General features: G+C 44.1%; 1 protein-coding gene across 10 annotated transcripts in view; it reads right to left on the bottom strand.

Annotated features, from left to right (window-relative positions):
• Positions 1 to 19175, bottom strand: part of prrc2b (proline-rich coiled-coil 2B) — a 98839-nt gene that overhangs the window by 37184 nt on the left and 42480 nt on the right. For all 10 annotated transcript variants that reach the window (XM_084325271.1, XM_084325275.1, XM_084325276.1 and 7 more), the window contains exons 5-12: positions 18610 to 18673; positions 15774 to 15917; positions 14364 to 14716; positions 9602 to 9729; positions 8400 to 8569; positions 8110 to 8197; positions 5521 to 5692; positions 782 to 1148 (exon numbers count right to left, since the gene is read on the bottom strand). In XM_084325271.1, coding sequence (XP_084181397.1) covers positions 782 to 1148; positions 5521 to 5692; positions 8110 to 8197; positions 8400 to 8569; positions 9602 to 9729; positions 14364 to 14716; positions 15774 to 15917; positions 18610 to 18673 — 1486 coding nt within the window. The remainder of the gene's footprint in view (positions 1 to 781; positions 1149 to 5520; positions 5693 to 8109; positions 8198 to 8399; positions 8570 to 9601; positions 9730 to 14363; positions 14717 to 15773; positions 15918 to 18609; positions 18674 to 19175) is intronic.

The following is a 19175-nucleotide window of genomic DNA, read 5'->3' as shown; positions in this document are numbered from 1 at the left end:
AACATTCACACGCACAATATATGCTTACTTAGGATTTGACTTGATTCAACAACAAAGCAGTCGGGGCAATGGCAAGCGAAAACGGTCGAAAATGTGGTTATTTGAAGTTTGGATTTCTTTTTTTTCAACTGAGGTAGGTAGATTTTTTAGAGAGTAGTTAGAAAGTACCGAAAAAAGGTACCGTTGGGTACCGGTATCGATTCACAGGTATCGGTACCCATCCCTACTGACAAAGCACAATACCTGTTGGTTTTTAGTTCACTCATTATTCAGGGAAACACATTGTTAATGACATTGACGGATTGTGAATTTTGTGATTGACTCAAATTATATTTATTTGGAAAAATAAATATAGTCACTTTATTTGAAGAGTCAAAACTGTTCTCTTGCCTTTGTTTTGTTCATAGTAGTAACGCTCATGTCATGATAGATCTGGTTAGGTCAAAACTACAGGAATATACATTAAAAAAATATATATTATAATACAATAAATATATATATATCGGTTATCGGTATCGACCTTGAGCAGAAAGTTATCGGTATCAATATCGGGGTCAAAAAAATCAATATCGTGCACCCCTACAGTAATTAGAATACAAATTTAAATACAGTGGGATGGCATATTCAACAGGACTGTGCAATTTAGCGGTATTGTGCAAAAAGAACGAACAGCGAAGGACTACAGCGGTATGGTAATAACTAAGCCCACCTTCACCAACATCTTGTTATTGTAACATTTGTCAATAAAGTCAGTGTGAATACCGGTAGAATCATCTTGTACCTTTTGTGCTGTACTGCCAGCCATCCTGGGGGGCCTTGGCCTGCTCCCTGCCTGGGGACAGTGCTGGCTCTTTGCCCTCTGGGTCCTTCTGACCCTCCTCAGTCCTGGACGTCTGCCTCTCTGGCTTCCTAAACCTCTCATCCAGCTTCTTGAGTTTCTCAGCACAGGCGGCGAGCCTCTCCTCGCGGGCGTGCCTCTCCTCCTCTTCGCGGCGCCTGCGGGCCCTCTCGACGGCCTCCGACAACTCCGGTGACACAAACTTGGCCCTGGGGGGCGCCTGGCTCGGAGACTGGCGCTGGTGCTCATCCTGGTCGTCCAGTGGCTCGGCCTGGTGGGCCACGGCAGGCACCGAGCTCTTCTGCTGGGCCTGGAAACGAAGCGGAGGCAGGTCAATGCGAGTAGCCAGATAAGGACTGTGGACTCTTTGAGACCGTGGGCTGCTATTTTGGGAACTCACAGAGGACCTGGGATCAAAGTAAGGCTGAGACAATATGCCATTTAGAAGAATCGATAAATCTCGACAATTATCGATAAATATAGATATTATTATTATTATACATTTAAAAAAAATATATATATAAAAAAATAGTGTTATTAGTGAGATTTTAGTTTATGGAATGTCTTAATAATTTAGCGAATACCCGCCATTTTGGTTTAGCGGCGGGTCGCCAGTTGTAGTCATATGAGGAGAGGGCATCCAGAGTTCTCAATGAGCATTGAAATATCGAAAAACTACATTTCCCAGCCGAATCCAGCAAGCAAATTACTTCTGTATGAATTTTTATTTATTTCACTTATTTCTCTGGATTCAAAACTGAATGTTATTGGCATAGATAGGAGCGCAGTTAGTTTGTCTACCTTCTGTGAACATTTAGCAACAATCCCATTGAAATCCGATCCAAAATGGCGGAGCCATATGCATTATAAGAATGGAACAGTACATACAGTAGATTTCATTCACGGTTCTTCAGTGCACACCTGGAGATACTAAATCCAAATTGAACTCTGCCATTTGAAAAAGGAGATTTGGCCCGATCCATAGATGTGCGAGTTGGCTATAATAAGTCATTTATAGGCCTGGTATTCTATATTCTATAATAATATTTCAAATTGCATGTGTCCGGATGGCAGAATTCAGTATTGCATCTACAAAACATTATGTTTAATCATCTTCCCTTTATTCATTTGCTTAGATTTTTTGTACACATGATCTCAAGGAGGTGCTGACAAGCTCAGTGGCAGTTTTTCATGTCTGGTAATTTTTAGCATGGTGTTATTCACCATCAAAGATGTAAGGAAAAATCATAATTTATATTCTCCTTCGTTTCATCACAATTTACTCAAGCCGGCGGCCGGGGTGGCGCAGTGGACAAGGCGCTCGCCACCAACGCAGGAGATACTGGTATCGAGCCCAGCTCTCAGCGTTGCTTCCGGCTTGGCCGGCCGTCGTACTAACATAATTGGCAGTGTTAGAGGGTGGGAAAGACGGTGGGTGGGTCCTGGTCGTTGTAAACAGCGACTCCTACAGTTCGGTCGGGGCGCCTGCTCAGCGAGGAAAGGATCTGTGATCCTTCCACACGTTACACCCTCTCAGTGAGAGTCCGCGCTGCCAGGTGAAAAGAAGCGGTTGATTGGCTACACATGTGTCGGAGGAAGCATCCGATAGCCTCCACTCTCCCAGATCGACTGTAGGGGGTAGGTGCGCAGCGACCAGGAAGGGGATTGGGCATAACGACTAACATTGGGATGGGAGAAAAACGGAGGAAAAAGGAGGGGGGAAAAGATATTTAATAAAAAAAAAAAAAAAAAAAAAAAAAATTTACTCAAGCCTAGTAACAGACACAATGGGCCTCATTCAGCATCCTGCTAGGTGGCAGTATCGCCCACCCTTTGAAACCCTCCTTCACACCGGGTGTTACACTTAAATCCCTCCGGGCGCCATATTTTGAGTCAGGTGAGTCTAGCAGTTCACCCGATCACATTGCGTGTCCAATGACCCTCCATGCATGCGTGTGCCGGATTATGTCGAGGACACGATGAACACCAATACTGGAAATCGCGATCAGACAATTGGAATATTCTTTTTGGAATACCCCCGATCAAAGGTAAGGACTATCTGACGTCAATTCCAGCTTGATCGTACAATGTTTTCATATCGATCCAGCTGATCAGCGTGTGGGGTTCAAAACGAATGCCGTTACTGGCAATCTGGCATGGCCTACTGGCAAACTGGCATGGCCTAACAGCGTTCGAGACAGGGGAGGGTAGAATTGGACGATACGAAATTGGGATGGGAGAAAAATTTAAAAATTGGAGAAAAAGTAGATAACAAAAAAAAAGAAACATGAAAGGACAAAATAAGCCCATGTGAATCTATAATTCCATCTCAGAAAAAGTTTTTGAAGACTTAATGACACAATGATGCGCTTCCGTTTCTCTCCGTTGGTTTTGAGTTAAGCAATGTGGTAAGCAGCACACTGTACATCCAGCTGCATCGCTATGGGAACTGAAATGCAACAGTACTCAAATATTCAGCATTAGCACCTCAGCTCAGCCAACGGCAATAGCATGATAATCGAGGGGCTGTTGGACATCCGTCTACTTGGTGGAGTCAGCGACAATAGCATGATAATCAAGGGGCTGTTGGACGTCCGTCTACTTGGTGGAGTCAGCGACAATAGCATGATAATCAAGGGGCTGTTGGACGTCCGTCTACTTGGTGGAGTCAGCGGCAATAGCATGATAATCGAGGGGCTGTTGGACGTCCGTCTACTTGGTGGAGTCAACGACAATAGCATGATAATCAAGGGGCTGTTGGACGTCCGTCTACTTGGTGGAGTCAGCGACAATAGCATGATAATCAAGGGGCTGTTGGACGTCCGTCTACTTGGTGGAGTCAAGGTGGATATGAAATATGTAGGCTCAAAAGCATGTGGCTTATTTGCAGTGTATGTTATAATTGTGGCTGGTTTTTAATGCTTTACATTGTTTTCATGGTAAACCAGTGAAAATTAAGATTTAGAAGAAAACAAAAGATAGGCCAGCATGTCCTCTCTGCCACATCTCTGTTGCATCATTTTCAGCTGCCAACCAGCGCTATTATTATAGTATTCAGACAATCTCTCCATCACCATGGTTACTGCAAGGTCATGTATTCTAATTCACAATGACATTCTCACTCAAGGGAGTCCAAAGCCTCTTCGCAGACTATTCGCTCTCTATTTGTGTGTGTGTGCCCATTTTCCTCTGCAACCACTGCAGGGTGGAACACCTTGATGGGTTTTTAATCCCATTCTTGATATTTACCTCCATATCAGCTAGTCTATCACAAACACAATAAATCATGGTAATATTTAAAAAAGGTGGGGTTCCCAATCTTTTTTCACGGGTGAACCCATGTTCTAGCTTTGAAGTGGTTTTAGAATAAGACTTTTGAAAGTGATTCCACAGAAATTGGCTAGGTGCATGGCATGCATTGGATAGCATACATAAAATAGGTTTACCACCACAATGAGATGAGCTGTTGCAATTAGGGATGACTAAAATAGCTAGATCGGGTATCGGAGACAATAGAATTGAAAAGAAAATGTGTTATTTAATTTGAATAATAAATAACAATTCAGTACATTTATATCTATGTTAATTTGTTACATTTTGTTTCACCAAGTTAACACATTGGGTGCCATGCAGTATGCCCATCATATACCACTCTCTGCCAGTGCTGTAACCCTATGGAGTGGCTCACCTTCTTTGCAGGGCTATAACTTTTTAAATATTATAGCTATATCGACATTACTATGGCCCATTCAACATCGGGTATCTATCGTTCCGGATGTGGGAACGTTATATTTTTCCATTCATACATTATCGTTTTAGTACCGTCGAGAATATAAGTATGTTTTTAGACTGTATAGCAGTAATTCCTAGAACGTGAGTTATAGGCCCCTCTGTTCCCAGCGCCCCCAATGTATATATATAAACGTTTACAATATTTATATATCATGGACGAATGTATAAATCTATAACTTTGCATGGATCCGGGCGGCTACGTGGCGCAGTGGGCAAGACGCTCGCAACGAATGCTGGAGACTAGGCTCGAACAGGATGTCTCCTGTTCGAGCCCCGCTCTCCACATTGCTTTCAGTTTAGCTGGTCGTCCACAGTAATACACATTGGCCGTATTACGGGGAGGGAAACTGAAGGGTGGGGATCGGGCGTTGTGGACAGCGACTCCTACAGATCGGTTGATGCGCCTGCGCAGTAGAATCAAGAAGCGACGGGGGCGGGGCCCCTTCAAAGCCCTGACCCCCGACGCTGAAAGATCGAGCTGCGCAGGTGAAAAGATGCGACGGCTGTTACCTCGAGTATCGGAGGGGACTCGTGCTATGTAAGACTTAGTCCACATTGCAGCCGGCTTGTGGGAGGCAAGAAACAACGTTCGAAGACAGGGGAGGGTTGAATTGGACGATATGAAAATTGGGATGGGAGAAAAATAGAAAATGGGAGAAAAAGTGGATCCAAAAAAGAAAACTTTGCATGGATCCATGATGGTATACCTTAATATTCTGTATATCTTCCAGCCCTAGTTGGCAGTAATGTTTTCACGTGAAAATACTGAGCAAATATAACAATAATTTTAGTTTGATGAGTATTATTTCATATCAAGGGCCCTGACCCAACGGTTGGGAAAGGCAATAAGCCGGGACTAATGTTGCAGCCTTGGTGGTGTGGTTTGTTACCTGGGTTTCGGCAGGGGGGTATCTGCCATTGGTCTTCCTGGGGTGTTCATGGTGTTGGTGGGCGTAACCGTCCTCGTTAGGGGCCTCCTGGGGGTGAGTGACCTCACCAGAGCTCAGAGAGGACTGGCGCTCACGCTGATTCTCCCTCTGTCTCTCCCTCTCCCAGTCGACCCTACAACCACACAGTCAGTTACTGCTTTAAAAAAGAAAAAAGAAAACACGACTTGGAACCGAACAGGAACCACAGCTATCTGGTCAGATGGATAACAAACATTCCTTATCAAACACAGAAACACAATGAAACAGTCAAGTGTTTTCATGTGGGGAGCAGAGCAAGAGATTGAGAAAGAGAGAGAGATAAGTAGGGAGCAGTGTGTGTGTCTGAGATAAGTGGGGAGCAGAGAGAGAACAAGAGAGGGATATGTAGGGAGCAGAGAGAACGAGAGAGGGATATGTAGGGAGCAGAGAGAGAACGAGAGAGGGATATGTAGGGAGCAGAGAGAATGAGAGAGGGATATGTAGGGAGCAGAGAGAACGAGAGAGGGATATGTAGGGAGCAGAGAGAGAACGAGAGAGGGATATGTAGGGAGCAGAGAGAACGAGAGAGGGATATGTAGGGAGCAGAGAGAGAACAAGAGAGGGATATGTAGGGAGCAGAGAGAACGAGAGAGGGATATGTAGGGAGCAGAGAGAACGAGAGAGGGATATGTAGGGAGCAGAGAGAGAACGAGAGAGGGATATGTAGGGAGCAGAGAGAGAACGAGAGAGGGATATGTAGGGAGCAGAGAGAGATAAGTGGGGAGCAGAGAGAGAACGAGAGAGGGATATGTAGGGAGCAGAGATTGAGAGAGATAAGCGGGGAGCAGAGAGAGATAAGTGGGGAGCAGAAAGATTGAGAGAAATAAGTGGGGAGCAGAGAGATAAGTGGGGAGCAGAAAGATTGAGAGAGATAGGTGGGGAGCAGAGAGAGATAAGTGGGGAGCAGAGAGAGAGATAAGTGGGGAGCAGAGAGATATGTGGGGAGCAGAGAGATATGTGGGGAGCAGAGAGATAAGTGGGGAGCAGAGAGAGATAAGTGGGGAGCAGAGAGATATGTGGGGAGCAGAGAGATAAGTGGGGAGCAGAGAGAGATAAGTGGGGAGCAGAGAGATATGTGGGGAGCAGAGAGATAAGTGGGGAGCAGAGAGATAAGTGGGGAGCAGAGAGATAAGTGGGGAGCAGAGAGAGATAAGTGGGGAGCAGAGAGAGAGATATGTGGGGAGCAGAGAGATAAGTGGGGAGCAGAGAGAGAGATAAGTGGGGAGCAGAGAGAGATAAGTGGGGAGCAGAGAGAGATATGTGGGGAGCAGAGATAAGTGGGGAGCAGAGAGAGATATGTGGGGAGCAGAGAGATAAGTGGGGAGCAGAGAGAGATAAGTGGGGAGCAGAGAGAGATATGTGGGGAGCAGAGAGATAAGTGGGGAGCAGAGAGAGATAAGTGGGGAGCAGAGAGAGATAAGTGGGGAGCAGAGAGAGATATGTGGGGAGCAGAGAGAGATAAGTGGGGAGCAGAGAGAGATAAGTGGGGAGCAGAGAGAGATAAGTGGGGAGCAGAGAGAGATAAGTGGGGAGCAGAGAGAGAGATAAGTTTGGAGCAGAGAGAGAGATAAGTGGGGAGCAGAGAGAGAGAGATAAGTGGGGAGCAGAGAGAGATACGTGGGGAGCAGAGAGAGATACGTGGGGAGCAGAGAGAGATAAGTGGGGAGCAGAGAGAGATACCGTACTTTTCGGACTATAAGCCGCGGCTTTTTCCCCCATTTTTCGACCCTGCGGCTTATATAACGGTGCGGCTTATATGTGGACAAAACCCGAAAATCTAAATATTGCTTTTTTTACTGCATTGAAATGTTATTATTTGTTCCCTTATTTGCCAAACTTAATACAACTTGTAAATGAGTTAATGTTATTTGTCCGACAGTATTGTGTCCCAATGGGAGTCATTCTCTGTAGAGGTGGGAACTTAAAGCTCAATATAAGAACGGCCATGCACCACCACTCACAGAATCGAGAAAGAGCAATCAATCTGTCAACCCTTTCCGTGTCCGGGCCGGGTGAGGTTTCCCGTGTTGAGTCAAATTAAGCCGCAGGCTCCACTCCTTACATATGGTAATTAAACATTAAAACACATGCGGCTTATAGTCCAGTGCGGCTTATATATGTACACATCATTCAATTTAGCTGCTGCGGCTTATAGTCAGGTGCAGCTTATAGTGCGAAAAGTACGGTAAGTGGGGAGCAGAGAGAGAGATATATAAGTGGGGAGCAGAGAGAGAGATAAGTGGGGAGCAGAGAGAGATAAGTGGGGAGCAGAGAGAGATAAGTGGGGAGCAGAGAGAGAGATATATATAAGTGGGGAGCAGAGAGGGGGATATATATAAGTGGGGAGCAGAGAGAGATAAGTGGGGAGCAGAGAGAGAGATAAGTGGGGAGCAGAGACAGAGATAAGTGGGGAGCAGAGAGAGAGAGAGAGAGAGAGATTGAGAGATAAGTGGGAAGCAGAGAGAGAGATACGAGATAAGTGGTGAACAGAGAGAGAGAACGAGATCTCACCACATCTTGTTCTTCTCGCCGGCAGCGTGCTCCTCCTCATCGTCGCTGAACTTGAGCTTCTCGCCATAATCCACCTCCTCGTGGAGTCCTGGAACGAGAGGAATACGGTGACCAATGGATCAACAGCTGAATAATAAAACCCATAAATGTGTTAAGTTATTTGTTTACTAACTGAAGGACATCCAATAAAGGTGTCGCATTCTTTTCTGATACATCATGTTCTGTTCTCTCGTCTCTGGCCTCGGGGGAAGTGGTCAGTTTAAAGATAGGAGACAAGAGTATCTACTGACCGGCCCATCCGTCCTCACAGTCGACATCCAGCTCGTCCAGATCCTTCAGGTCCTCTGGGTTGACAATGGCCGGCCGTGGGGGTCTGTCGCCAGGCCTACGGATGGGCCTGGAGGAGGGGGTGCGAGAGGACGGGGCGCGGACGAAGCGGTTCTCCCTCCTCACCTCACCACTGTAAGAACAGAGGGGACACAAAGGAACAGGTCAGTTGAACGCGCCCATGAAGTTAAAAAAAACGACTTGTTAAGTCATGTTCCATATTACCTACAGCTATTTTTAAACCGATGCCACAAATGGGACATCAATTATATTTTCTCCTATTTTTACACAATTCCATTCTTCTCTACTCCTGGAAAGGGGGTCTGGATAAAAACATCATCCAATAAAATATGATCAGTGGTTTTGAAACAAGCCCACTCCCTGCTGCGGATCGTGTACTAGTATTGACCCATCTCAAACCCGCCCTCTTTTCTTGATCCTCCAATCACATCCATGTCCGAGGGAAGCAGTAATTGTGATTGGGAGGATCAAGAAAGGAGGACGGGGTTTGAGATAGGTCAGCTAACATCACTGTTCCTCTCCATTTCACATTCCTCCTCGGTTCATGTTCAAAATAGAGTCCATTCCGGCAGTTAAGTCCTTCCCCAAACGGCCAGTTTCATTCAGAAACACATTTTTTTATCCACTTTTTCTCCTTATTTTTCTATTTTTTCCCCCTCCCATCCCAATTTCGTGATTCCAATTCTTCCCTCCCCTATCTTGAACGTTGCTAGACTATGCCTCCCACTGGTCGGCTGTAGTGAGGATAGAAGCCTTGCATCACGAGGAGGCAGCCTGTCGCATCTTTTCACCAGACAGCTCGAACTCTGTGGCGAGGAGTAACGCGTGGGAGGCTCACGCTGCACCCGATACTTCCTGTTTCTGCTGTACAGTCGTCACCCAACCGACCTGTAGGAGTCGCTGTCCACAACGTCCAATCCCCACCCACCGGCTTTCCCACCCTCTAACACTGCCAATTGTGTTAGTATGACGGCCGGCCAAGCCGGTAGCAACACCGAGAGCTGGGCTCGATACCAGCATCTCCTGCGTTAGTGGCGAGCGCCTTTCCCACTGCGCCACTCAGCCGCCGGTAAAACATGTTCTAACTGCCATTCCGTAGGCACTTAAATAAAGTTACAACACTGTGGATGTTCAGGGAACTTACTTGACAGGCTCAGGATTGGTGAAGGGCGGTCTGAAGGTGGGCCTGTTGTCAAAGCGGACCGGAGCCATTACCGTGGTAGAAACATGGTCAGCCGTGCCTGGGGAATCACGGGTGTCTTTGGTGCACATCTGAATACAGGGGGCGGGGGGGGGGGGTTAGGAGTCACATGGTGGTCATGGTCACAAACTCACAAACTCACAAAACATCTACATATCTTATATGTGACTATAAAAAAAACCTTGTTAAACCTCTAGTCTTCAGTGCAGCATTAACACACTTTATATTTATTGGTAAAGAGATTTGCACTACAATTCATATTTCATTGCACCTTACCCTAAGTTGTACCTCATCCCATTTCTGCATAGTACTATATACTGTATTGTATTGTAACTCAGTTACAATTTTTTTTCTACTCTGTATTGTATATTGCACACTTTTGTTTACACTTTGTTTACGTACTTTTCACTTTCTATTTTATACTTTATCCATTTTTATCTAGCACACTCAGGAGCATAACAGAAAAAAACATTTCATATAAAAGTATTCTGTATTTTTGTATGACAACTAATAAAGAAACTTGAACTTGAAACTTGCAGAGAAAAGGTTGGCTGCATTTTTTAACACCTCGGCAGTCAGGTACTAGGTGTGAACAATAGCTCTCATGTCCACCCCCAACCACACCCCCACTGGATTAGCTCAGCGGTCATCTTGTCAGTAGCCCTTTTCACACAGACTTCGCTGCATTATAGATTCTCTTATAGAATAGACACAGCATGTTCTGAAATCGGTCTCCAATGGCGTGTGCGCACGCAATGAAAAATACTATCAAATTGACATGCATAACTCACAAGACTTTAACAAAATCGAATTCGATGTTGCAGAATTGTAGATGAGTTCGAATTTCAGCGTCAAAAAAGGTCCTTAAAATTGCAAGACTAAAAATAACCATGACCAGTAATTATTTGGAATACGTGTAGGTCAGCTACGTAATGGTGGACCGACTCACCCGCCTGCTGTCGTCATTGACGAAAAACAATCTGCCGGAGCAGCAGCGTGATACAATCCCCATAATTAGGTGCATTTAATACACTCATTGCGTATTAGCAGGGCTCTCTCAGGGCTCTACAGTGCGACCAAATTGCTCGCATATGCCCCTAAAAATATGTGTGTGCGAACCGTAAAAATCAATTACGCGCACGCTGTGCGAGTACAGATTACAGCCTCTCGTCTTTTTTTTCCTCCGCCGCGAGAATCGTTAAAAAACTACAAGTCCCACATTGCACTCAAGCCAACGGTCCAATCACAGTAGAGTGACGTGACTGGTTTCATGAGAAAGAAAGCAAATGACCAATCGGAAGCTCTCATTTGGCTTGTTTACTTCCTGAAACGCCACCATTGCGATATGCGAGAGTTTCCCGAGACATGTAACTTCTAGTCTTACCAATAGCAATATATTTTAGAACACCTAGATTTAGCGATAGCAATAGTAATATAACGTTAATGCAACAAAACGAATGCCTTGCTTTGTTAATCATAACGTTGATGCAGTAGCGTATGCCGTTGTGTTGACTGTAACCGACATGATAACATAACACTGTGTACACATTCAAATTGCGATAATCGTTCTAACATTTTCAAATCGATGCAGTTGAATTTTCCCCTTAGGATCGATGCAGTTACACCCCTACACCAAAGTAACTGCTGGCCCACTGTGTATGTGTGTACAGCTAACTTGGCTAGCGTTATGAACAGCAGAGGTGGGCAATAGGGTCCAGCTGCAGCGCCGGCCGGCCGGAGTGCAAGCGGTGTGACGTAATTGGCAGACTCGACTGTCAATCAATGGTCTACCTGACACGCAAACTCATAAACAATGTTTCTGTACTGGAGGTGTACAGTATTTCAATAGGCAACCCTGAAAGGATTATTTCTCTAGAAGAGCAACACAGCCAAAACAGGCATTGTATGCATAAAAGGGGCAAAAGCTAAAGTTAAGTGACTGTTACTTTTGTAGCAGTAGTTTGATTTGATAGGGACAGCGCATGTTAACACTTTGACTGCCATGAAACGTGTTTTGACGTCATTGCTGGCCATGCTCAAGTTGCCGGGGGACGCTGTACAGCGTCCTTATATCAATATTTCAAAAATCTGCGATCGGATTCATATGTCCCCTCCGCTGGCCTGAGATCCACCAGCAGGACCCACTGAGCTCTCTGGCGGTTCAGGAGCGCCATCTGGTGGCCGATCGGCGCAATCGCTTTAACAGGAAGTGGCATAGAGGTTGTGCTACGTCCGTAGTACTTCCGGGTGCTCGCTATAGGTCCCGCGACTCTGGCTCGTCACGCTACACAGTGATCGATTGCCAATAACTCGATAAACAACATGATTTGGACGTATATACCATTATACAAGCTGGAGATGGACCGGGTAAATTTACATCCCATAATGATAAGATTTCAACTCTACGATGATCGCCCAACGGCGCGCGGAGACTGGGGTGAGTTTCAGCGTGTAACGTTACCGTCTTCGATACTAACTGCTATTATCAACATTTGACCCACATTAGATGATTGGTATAACGCTGCCCACGGAATTATAAACGGCCCCTAGCCCATCCGGTCAACATCAGATGACGTGTAGTAACTTCTAGAAGTACGTCTAGTTGTAATTTTTTATATCGCGCTGATTGCCATAAAACTGTATTGCATCATCAATATAATGTATTTGGGGCTATAGATCACGTTCTGGAGAAAGCTGCAGAAAGAGATGAAAACATACTTATACATTAGACCATACTTTACTATGAATATGTGAATGAAAAAGTTTAACGTTGCTACACAATGAACAATACATATAGGACTTTGAATGGGCCCTAATAATGGCAATGTAGCAATAGAATTTAAAAAGTTATAGCCCTGCAAAGAAGGGGACTTTCTCCATAGACAAATAGCGCTGGCAATCTATGGTATATCATGAATTTAACCTTAGGCAACCAAAGTGTTAATGAACATCAAGTACAAAATACAAAATGTAAACATGCAGGGTTGTAGCAAGAGCTAATTTACACATGCACGCACAGTACAAATATACATTTATTTTTGAAAAAAAAAACTCTTTTACTTGAAATATTTTCACTGTGCTCCTAAATATTTTTGGGTGCTCCTAAATTTCTTTGTGCGCTCCTAACTTTTTTCATTTAGGAGCACCTGTGCCCCTAGTGAAAAAGGTTAGCGTAGAGCCCCGTCTCTTCCTCACGTCGTTAGCATCGGCTAGCCCGACGGCTATTATTAACGTGTCGAAAGATTCCAGCCAGTGAATCCACAGAATTGGTGGCTCGCCAGGCAGGGCGAGGAACGGAGAGATGTGAGAGTAAAGAATCCATAATCCTTGTCGCCAATATTGTGTATAATAACAGACGTTACGGTAGACGTTCAAAAACTCACGCCAACAACAATGCACCGTGCCGTCTTAAAGACAGTCAGTTTAAAAACATTTCAAATTCTAATTTCTCCGTTCATGTTCAAATCTGGTGTTTTTATGTACTAAAATCGAAATTAAATTTGATATTAGAATATAATGTGACAGCCCTAGTAACGGGGCAGCCGATAAGAGGAACCACATTTTTTATTTTATTTTTTTAAGTCCAGGACAGCCAGTTTATGTATAGAGAGCTTTTTTTGGTGCATCTTTTCACGTTGCATATTATTTTAATTAGACATAAAACATGTAGCCTATTATATCATGAGGTCAGCCTTTGTTCTATTCATGCAACAACTGATAAAGCAATATTCCTGTGGCTTGGTTGTTTTTGCGTCTTCTCACGTTGCACATTATTTTAATTAGACATTAAACATGTAGACTATTATTATTATTAGACTAACCTAAATTCCTGCGGGTTGGTAGTTTTAGCGTTTTCTCACATTGCATATTATTTTAATTAGACATTAACCCTCTGAAGCAGAGTGGAACATTTCTATCGTTTCTCAATAGTCCAGTGCACTCCACATATCGGGCCATCAGACAGACACGTAACTGCGCCTAACGGAGGATAGAGAGAGGCGATTGTCCCTGGTTTTATAATAAAATGGCAAAAAGACAATTGGAACTTGCATGTTATTTTAATTAGACATAAAACATGTAGCCTATTATTATATCATGTGCGCGGGTTGGTGGTGCGCCCTATCCCGCTATGGGATGACCCTTACACACAGAAGCCGGGACGTTATAACAGCCATACATTAAACTGATCTCAATAGTTGATACGTTTGAGTAGCCCAATCAATGCATAGTCGCATGTCAACACAAAAGCCATGTACTTCTTATTGGTGTTGACAGAAACCGGAGAACAAAGGCTGGTGGCTGGTGATTAGCCAACGAAACCACTCATGTGATTCTAATGTAAATGTGACTCTGCCCCAAAACTGAGACTTTTCCCCCCAAAAAACTGCCTTTTGTAAAAACAAGTTTTTATAATTTAGAAATACTATTAACTGTTACAGTAAATATGTTCTTGAACATTGAAACTGTGATAATATGGGGGGGGGGGGGGGTAAAAAAAAATCCATTTAATAAATTCTCTCTCCATTTGATTTTACGACTTGAAGAAGGAAGTGCTGGCCTGGGTCACATATCATAACTTCATAAAACAACTTGATGTGTGGCGATGATTCCACAATGTTTCCAATGGCGGCTAGAGGGACCAAATGTCTAAGCAGAGGGATCATGTTGTATAATTTGCGTGTGTGTGGCAAGTGTCTGTGCTTACGAAGGCAGGCAGCATGTCGTGGTAGACCGCGGTGGGGGTGTGGTGGAGCTGGTACTGCAGGACAGTGGGGATGGTGGTCCTGCGGAGAGGCTGGGCCGGCCTCAGGGAGGGCTCCTTGGGGTCCAGGCTCGGGGACTGGGCTGCCACTTGAATGGAGGAGGAGGTGGAGGTGGAGGAGGAGGAGGAAGAAGAGACGACGGCGGGGCCGGCGACGGTGGAGGGGTGTGAGGAGGTTGGAGGGGGGCTGGTCTCAGCCACAGCACTCAGCTTCCCCTCGGGCTCCGCCGGCAGGCCCAGCGGCATGGAGGCGGGTTGGAGGTTCCTCCCGCCACCCTCCCTCCAGCTGGTCACATCTAGGGAAGGGAGGTCAAGTGATACGTTTAGAGGTGGGGGGGACGACGACACCAATGTTGCGTCGCACAGAATAAAAACGTTCATGGATTTTCCTGTGGTGCATTTGCTCCCATTATCACAAAGCTCTAAACTTAAGCTGATGTGTGAATCAAATGTTTTGTTTTATTAATCCTCTCAGCCACACCAGTACAGAGACCACCACTGTTCATATGTGACTCAGATCTGTTTTGTTTTTTCACAACAGTGTGAACAGCATAAATCTGATCTTTTCGATGCTGCTTTGGGCCACTTTCACATGCGGTCCTAAATCAAGATACAGGTCTGATTTGTTTTAATTAGCTGGCCTCCACTGCATTCAACTTATAAACTGTACATACAACTAATTAGCAATACACTCATTACTAACTTATATATTTTATACCCAGTTGAATCACCTGTAAATTGTATATTACTTTTGCACTTTACTGTGCCATTTGCACTCTGGTTGGATGCCAAACCTCTTTTCGTTGTACTGTACTTGTTTAATGTATAATGACAATATATTTGAATCTAATCTAATCTTAAAAAACAATTGAGAATGAATGCTCTACCATTAGCAAATTAATCAAATTAGTAATCGATTGAATATAAAGTGAATTGAGCAGATTACAAACTTGATTCATATGCTCTAAATGAAACTAAGGCCATTCTAAGGTTTCTCTCCTCCACATTGCCTGTGGTGCATTTTTTCCTATTGCTAGGTTTTAGTGAGTTTTTCCGTGGGGTATGTCTGAGAGTGTTGCATTTATTTTAAATTTATTGTTTTGTTCTTGATTTATTGTGATGTTTCTTCTTGACTTGTTTAAAGAAGACGTGTCCGGCCCATGGGGACATTAACGTGTGTTGTTGGGCCTTACAAATACATTTGATTTGATTTAAGGAAAATATTAGCTAGTAAAATAATTAGTTATCCCCTCGTTGATGTAATCTGAATCTAATCTAAAGCTTGCAGTGTGAACAAGACATCTTCCTTCTAAAAATAAAAAGGAGGCAGATGCAACAGAGAGTGTAGCTCACTCTGGGGGCGGAGGCTTGGTCCGGGCCCATACGACGGATCGAAGGCGCTTCTTTCCTTGCCAGCCTTGTCCTGTTCCCCGGCTGCCTTCAGCGTGGGAAATTCCTCGTGAGAGAAGGGCTGCAGTCGGTTTGAGGCCCTTAAACCTGCCATTGCCATGGAAACAGGCAGTGGAGACGAAAGAAGGGGAAAAAAAAAAGAAAAAGAGGTGTCAAGCTGGACACGAGTAAACATTAAAACAGCATTGCTGAAGCACCCACCCCCCCCCCTCATGAGTGTGGCAAGTGTCTGTGCTTACGAAGGCAGGCAGCACCTAGGGGTGGGGGGGGGGGGAAATCGATACGTAGTAGTATCGCGATACTTTGCGTGGCGATACTGTATCGATACAGGGATGCCAAGTATCGATATTTAATTATTCATAAAAAACAAGTATTGTATAAGGAAGTTGCATTGTTCATTTCAATACCTGTAATAGTACAGTAGTCTACACACACACACATGTGCATTCACATACAAACAGTTCAGTTTGTCAGGTACATGCAACACAGATTACAGTGTTTACATCTGTCTGCTTGAGAAAATACCATGTTCTGCAATAAAAATGATTTAAGTGAGATGAACAGACTGAACTTTATTTTATTAGATAAAACATGTTGACAGTTTTACTTCGCAGTTGAAAAAAAATACATAATTTTTTATTTTTTTTAAATCGCAATATATCAGGTATCGCGATAGTATCGTATCGCGAGGTCTCTGGCGATTCCCACCCCTACCGAGAACAGAATCACATCCATCCCAAACGGCAGACTGAGGGTGCTTTCTCACTAGCCATTCGGGGTCGAATCAGCTCCGCCCCGTCCTTGGATGCCAACTTCCCCCCTCCCTCTCCCCCCTCTAGTTTGCGTACACACTGCAGTCTTGGTGCGCTCCGGGTTTTGTTTACGGTTTGCGTTTTGAGCGTGTAAGCTGCCGTAGGCGTCGGGCGATGATGTCACGCTCTAACGTCAACACAGGAAGAGTTGAACACACGGTGGTGGAAACTGGATGCTGATATAAAGAAACAAATAACCAATAAATATGAAGTTATATTTGAACCTCTGTTGTCAAGCCTTGTCAATATAACCCACCCCCTTTCCTCACGAATGGAACTGGTGTCGTGGAGTCTACTTTGAGCGTTTTCCAGGGTTAACGCTAAGCTAACGCTAGTTAGCTTTAAGGCTGTCCCCGAACCCTGTTTTTAGGGTTTGAACGTTCGCGAGGGTTTATCGAACGAACGTTCGTTTAAAAAAAAAAAGTAATACATTTTTTTTATTTTTATTATTATAGATCCTACGGAGGGCGGCATTGCATAGTCTATTGGTGAAAAACATGTTTACAGTGGTGGCTGTTCATGTAAACATATAATTAAACAAAGCACTCAGAAGAAAATAAACAAGCTACTGCATCAAAGTTACTACTTATGATAAACAATAGCCCTTGCACACCGCAGTCACGTAAGGGGCTAGATAAACAAAGGCTGGCATTAACGTTATATAGTTAGTGTTACACGTTCAATAACATCAGCATATTATTTACCCAAACATAGCAAGTAACTCGTCCTTCCGTTGCTCACAGAGCCCTGAGTTTTACCCATTCTGCAGTCTGTTAATAAAGTTTTCAATCAGACACAAAGGCTTTGTTTTATTATAACATTCGTTGCAGTAAAATCATTATGCCTCGTTTGGTCATCCTCATCTACGTTCTCGGCGGGGAGCTAACGTATTATCTACGGTAAGTCTGTTGTGCTTCTCGCAAGCAGATCAATGGCGGCATTGCCGGAAGTAAAAAAAACTAATAAACGAAAATAAAAATTGGTGGTAACAGCAGAGGCGGGTGCAAGCGGTGTGACGTAATTGGCAGAATCGCCTGTCAATCAAAAGTTTTCTATTGCATTGGTTGAGAGCTCTGGTTGAGACAATAGTATCCAGCTACAGCCCGGCAGACCATACTGGTTGAGCCGAGCGCCGCGCCTCTTCACATCGCCTCAACCCTGCGAGCCTCCTTTTTTTTTTTTTTTCACCGAACGTTCAAACCCATTAATTAAAGTACGAATGTCAGCGTAACGAACGAACGTTCGAACGTTCGGGCTCAGCCTTAGTTAGCTTAGCCTATTTATTACTAGTTAGCAGCCAACATTGCTTGCGTCAATTACATTGCATGTCATTGATCTACCGGTCGATCACGGCCGACTGGTTGGGCACCACTGGTCTAATAGAAATAAATGCATTCGAACAAGAAACCAATGTATAGTAGACATAGCAATGGCAAAAAATTTGCCAGGCCTAATGCGAGCCAGGGAAGTCTTGGGCTTGTAACGTGGCTTCATGTTTTCATCCACTGAGCCGTGAGGCTCAACATGCTTGTTTGGTTGAGGTCTGAAGTTCTCTGAACTCGCCAAATTGCCCATAAATATAGTTTTTGTGGGTATTGTCCAGTTGTTGCTGTATGTTTTTATCTGCCCAAAATTCAAGCAAGCATGAAAGCATTACAGTAATGATGTTGTGTGTGTCAGCAAGTTGATACAGCAAGCCTCTTCTGTGTTTTGGTACAAGCTCGCACACCACGACCCCCGCCTCCCACTGGCGTGCACCCGAAACCACCTATTCCAGTGGTCCAGGGTTTGGAGCGAATCTGCGTCCCCAGTGATGGGGGGGGGGGGGGGGGAGCGTTCTCAGTAGGACGATCACACCCTATTTTGGTGCGATCGGGCTGTGATTAGACCCCAAATGGTTAGTGAGAAAGCCCCCTGAGTATTTGATTTCCATGCCCGTTTCCCCGTATCCATTAGTTCTGACTCACCATCTAGTTCTACTGCCTTTCCATTTAGCTGGCCCCATTGCTTTGGTCCACCTGTGTTTGTGCTCTGAGATAATAATGGGAAGGAAAAAAATCAAGGTCATTCATTTCGAAGCTGCATTCAGACAACAGACAATTTGTTATTTCTACATGTCTCGTTATTTGCTTTCACAGTTTTAGATGTAGCATATTGGAACTGTGGTGGAAATTCAAACTATAAACAGTTATGAAATCAGGGTTCCCACAAACATTGCAAAATGAAATTAAAGTACTTTCAAGTCGTTTTCTAAGCACTAAAAGGGCATTTAAAAGGATACAATTCACTTTTTAAATGCAGTTTTTTATTGAAAAGAAAATCTGATCCAATATTTATGGCTTAAATCCAATTTCCGACAATTAGTTACACTTTAGATTTAAAAATTATATTTCTTGATTCAGAACAATTTTATCATTGATTAGCAAAACTTTCAATGCGAATGGTTGATTTGAATTTCAAGGACTTTTTATGCACCTCGTTAAAAGAATTGGCTGTTTAAGGAATTTTTAATCAAGCACTTCAAGGACCTTGT

This window comes from Notolepis coatsorum (assembly GCF_963971535.1).
Source record: "Notolepis coatsorum genome assembly, chromosome: 11".
Classification (NCBI taxonomy): Eukaryota; Metazoa; Chordata; class Actinopteri; order Aulopiformes; family Paralepididae; genus Notolepis; species Notolepis coatsorum.
Note: the sequence above shows the minus strand (reverse complement) of the source record. Positions and strands in the feature narration are given on the sequence as shown.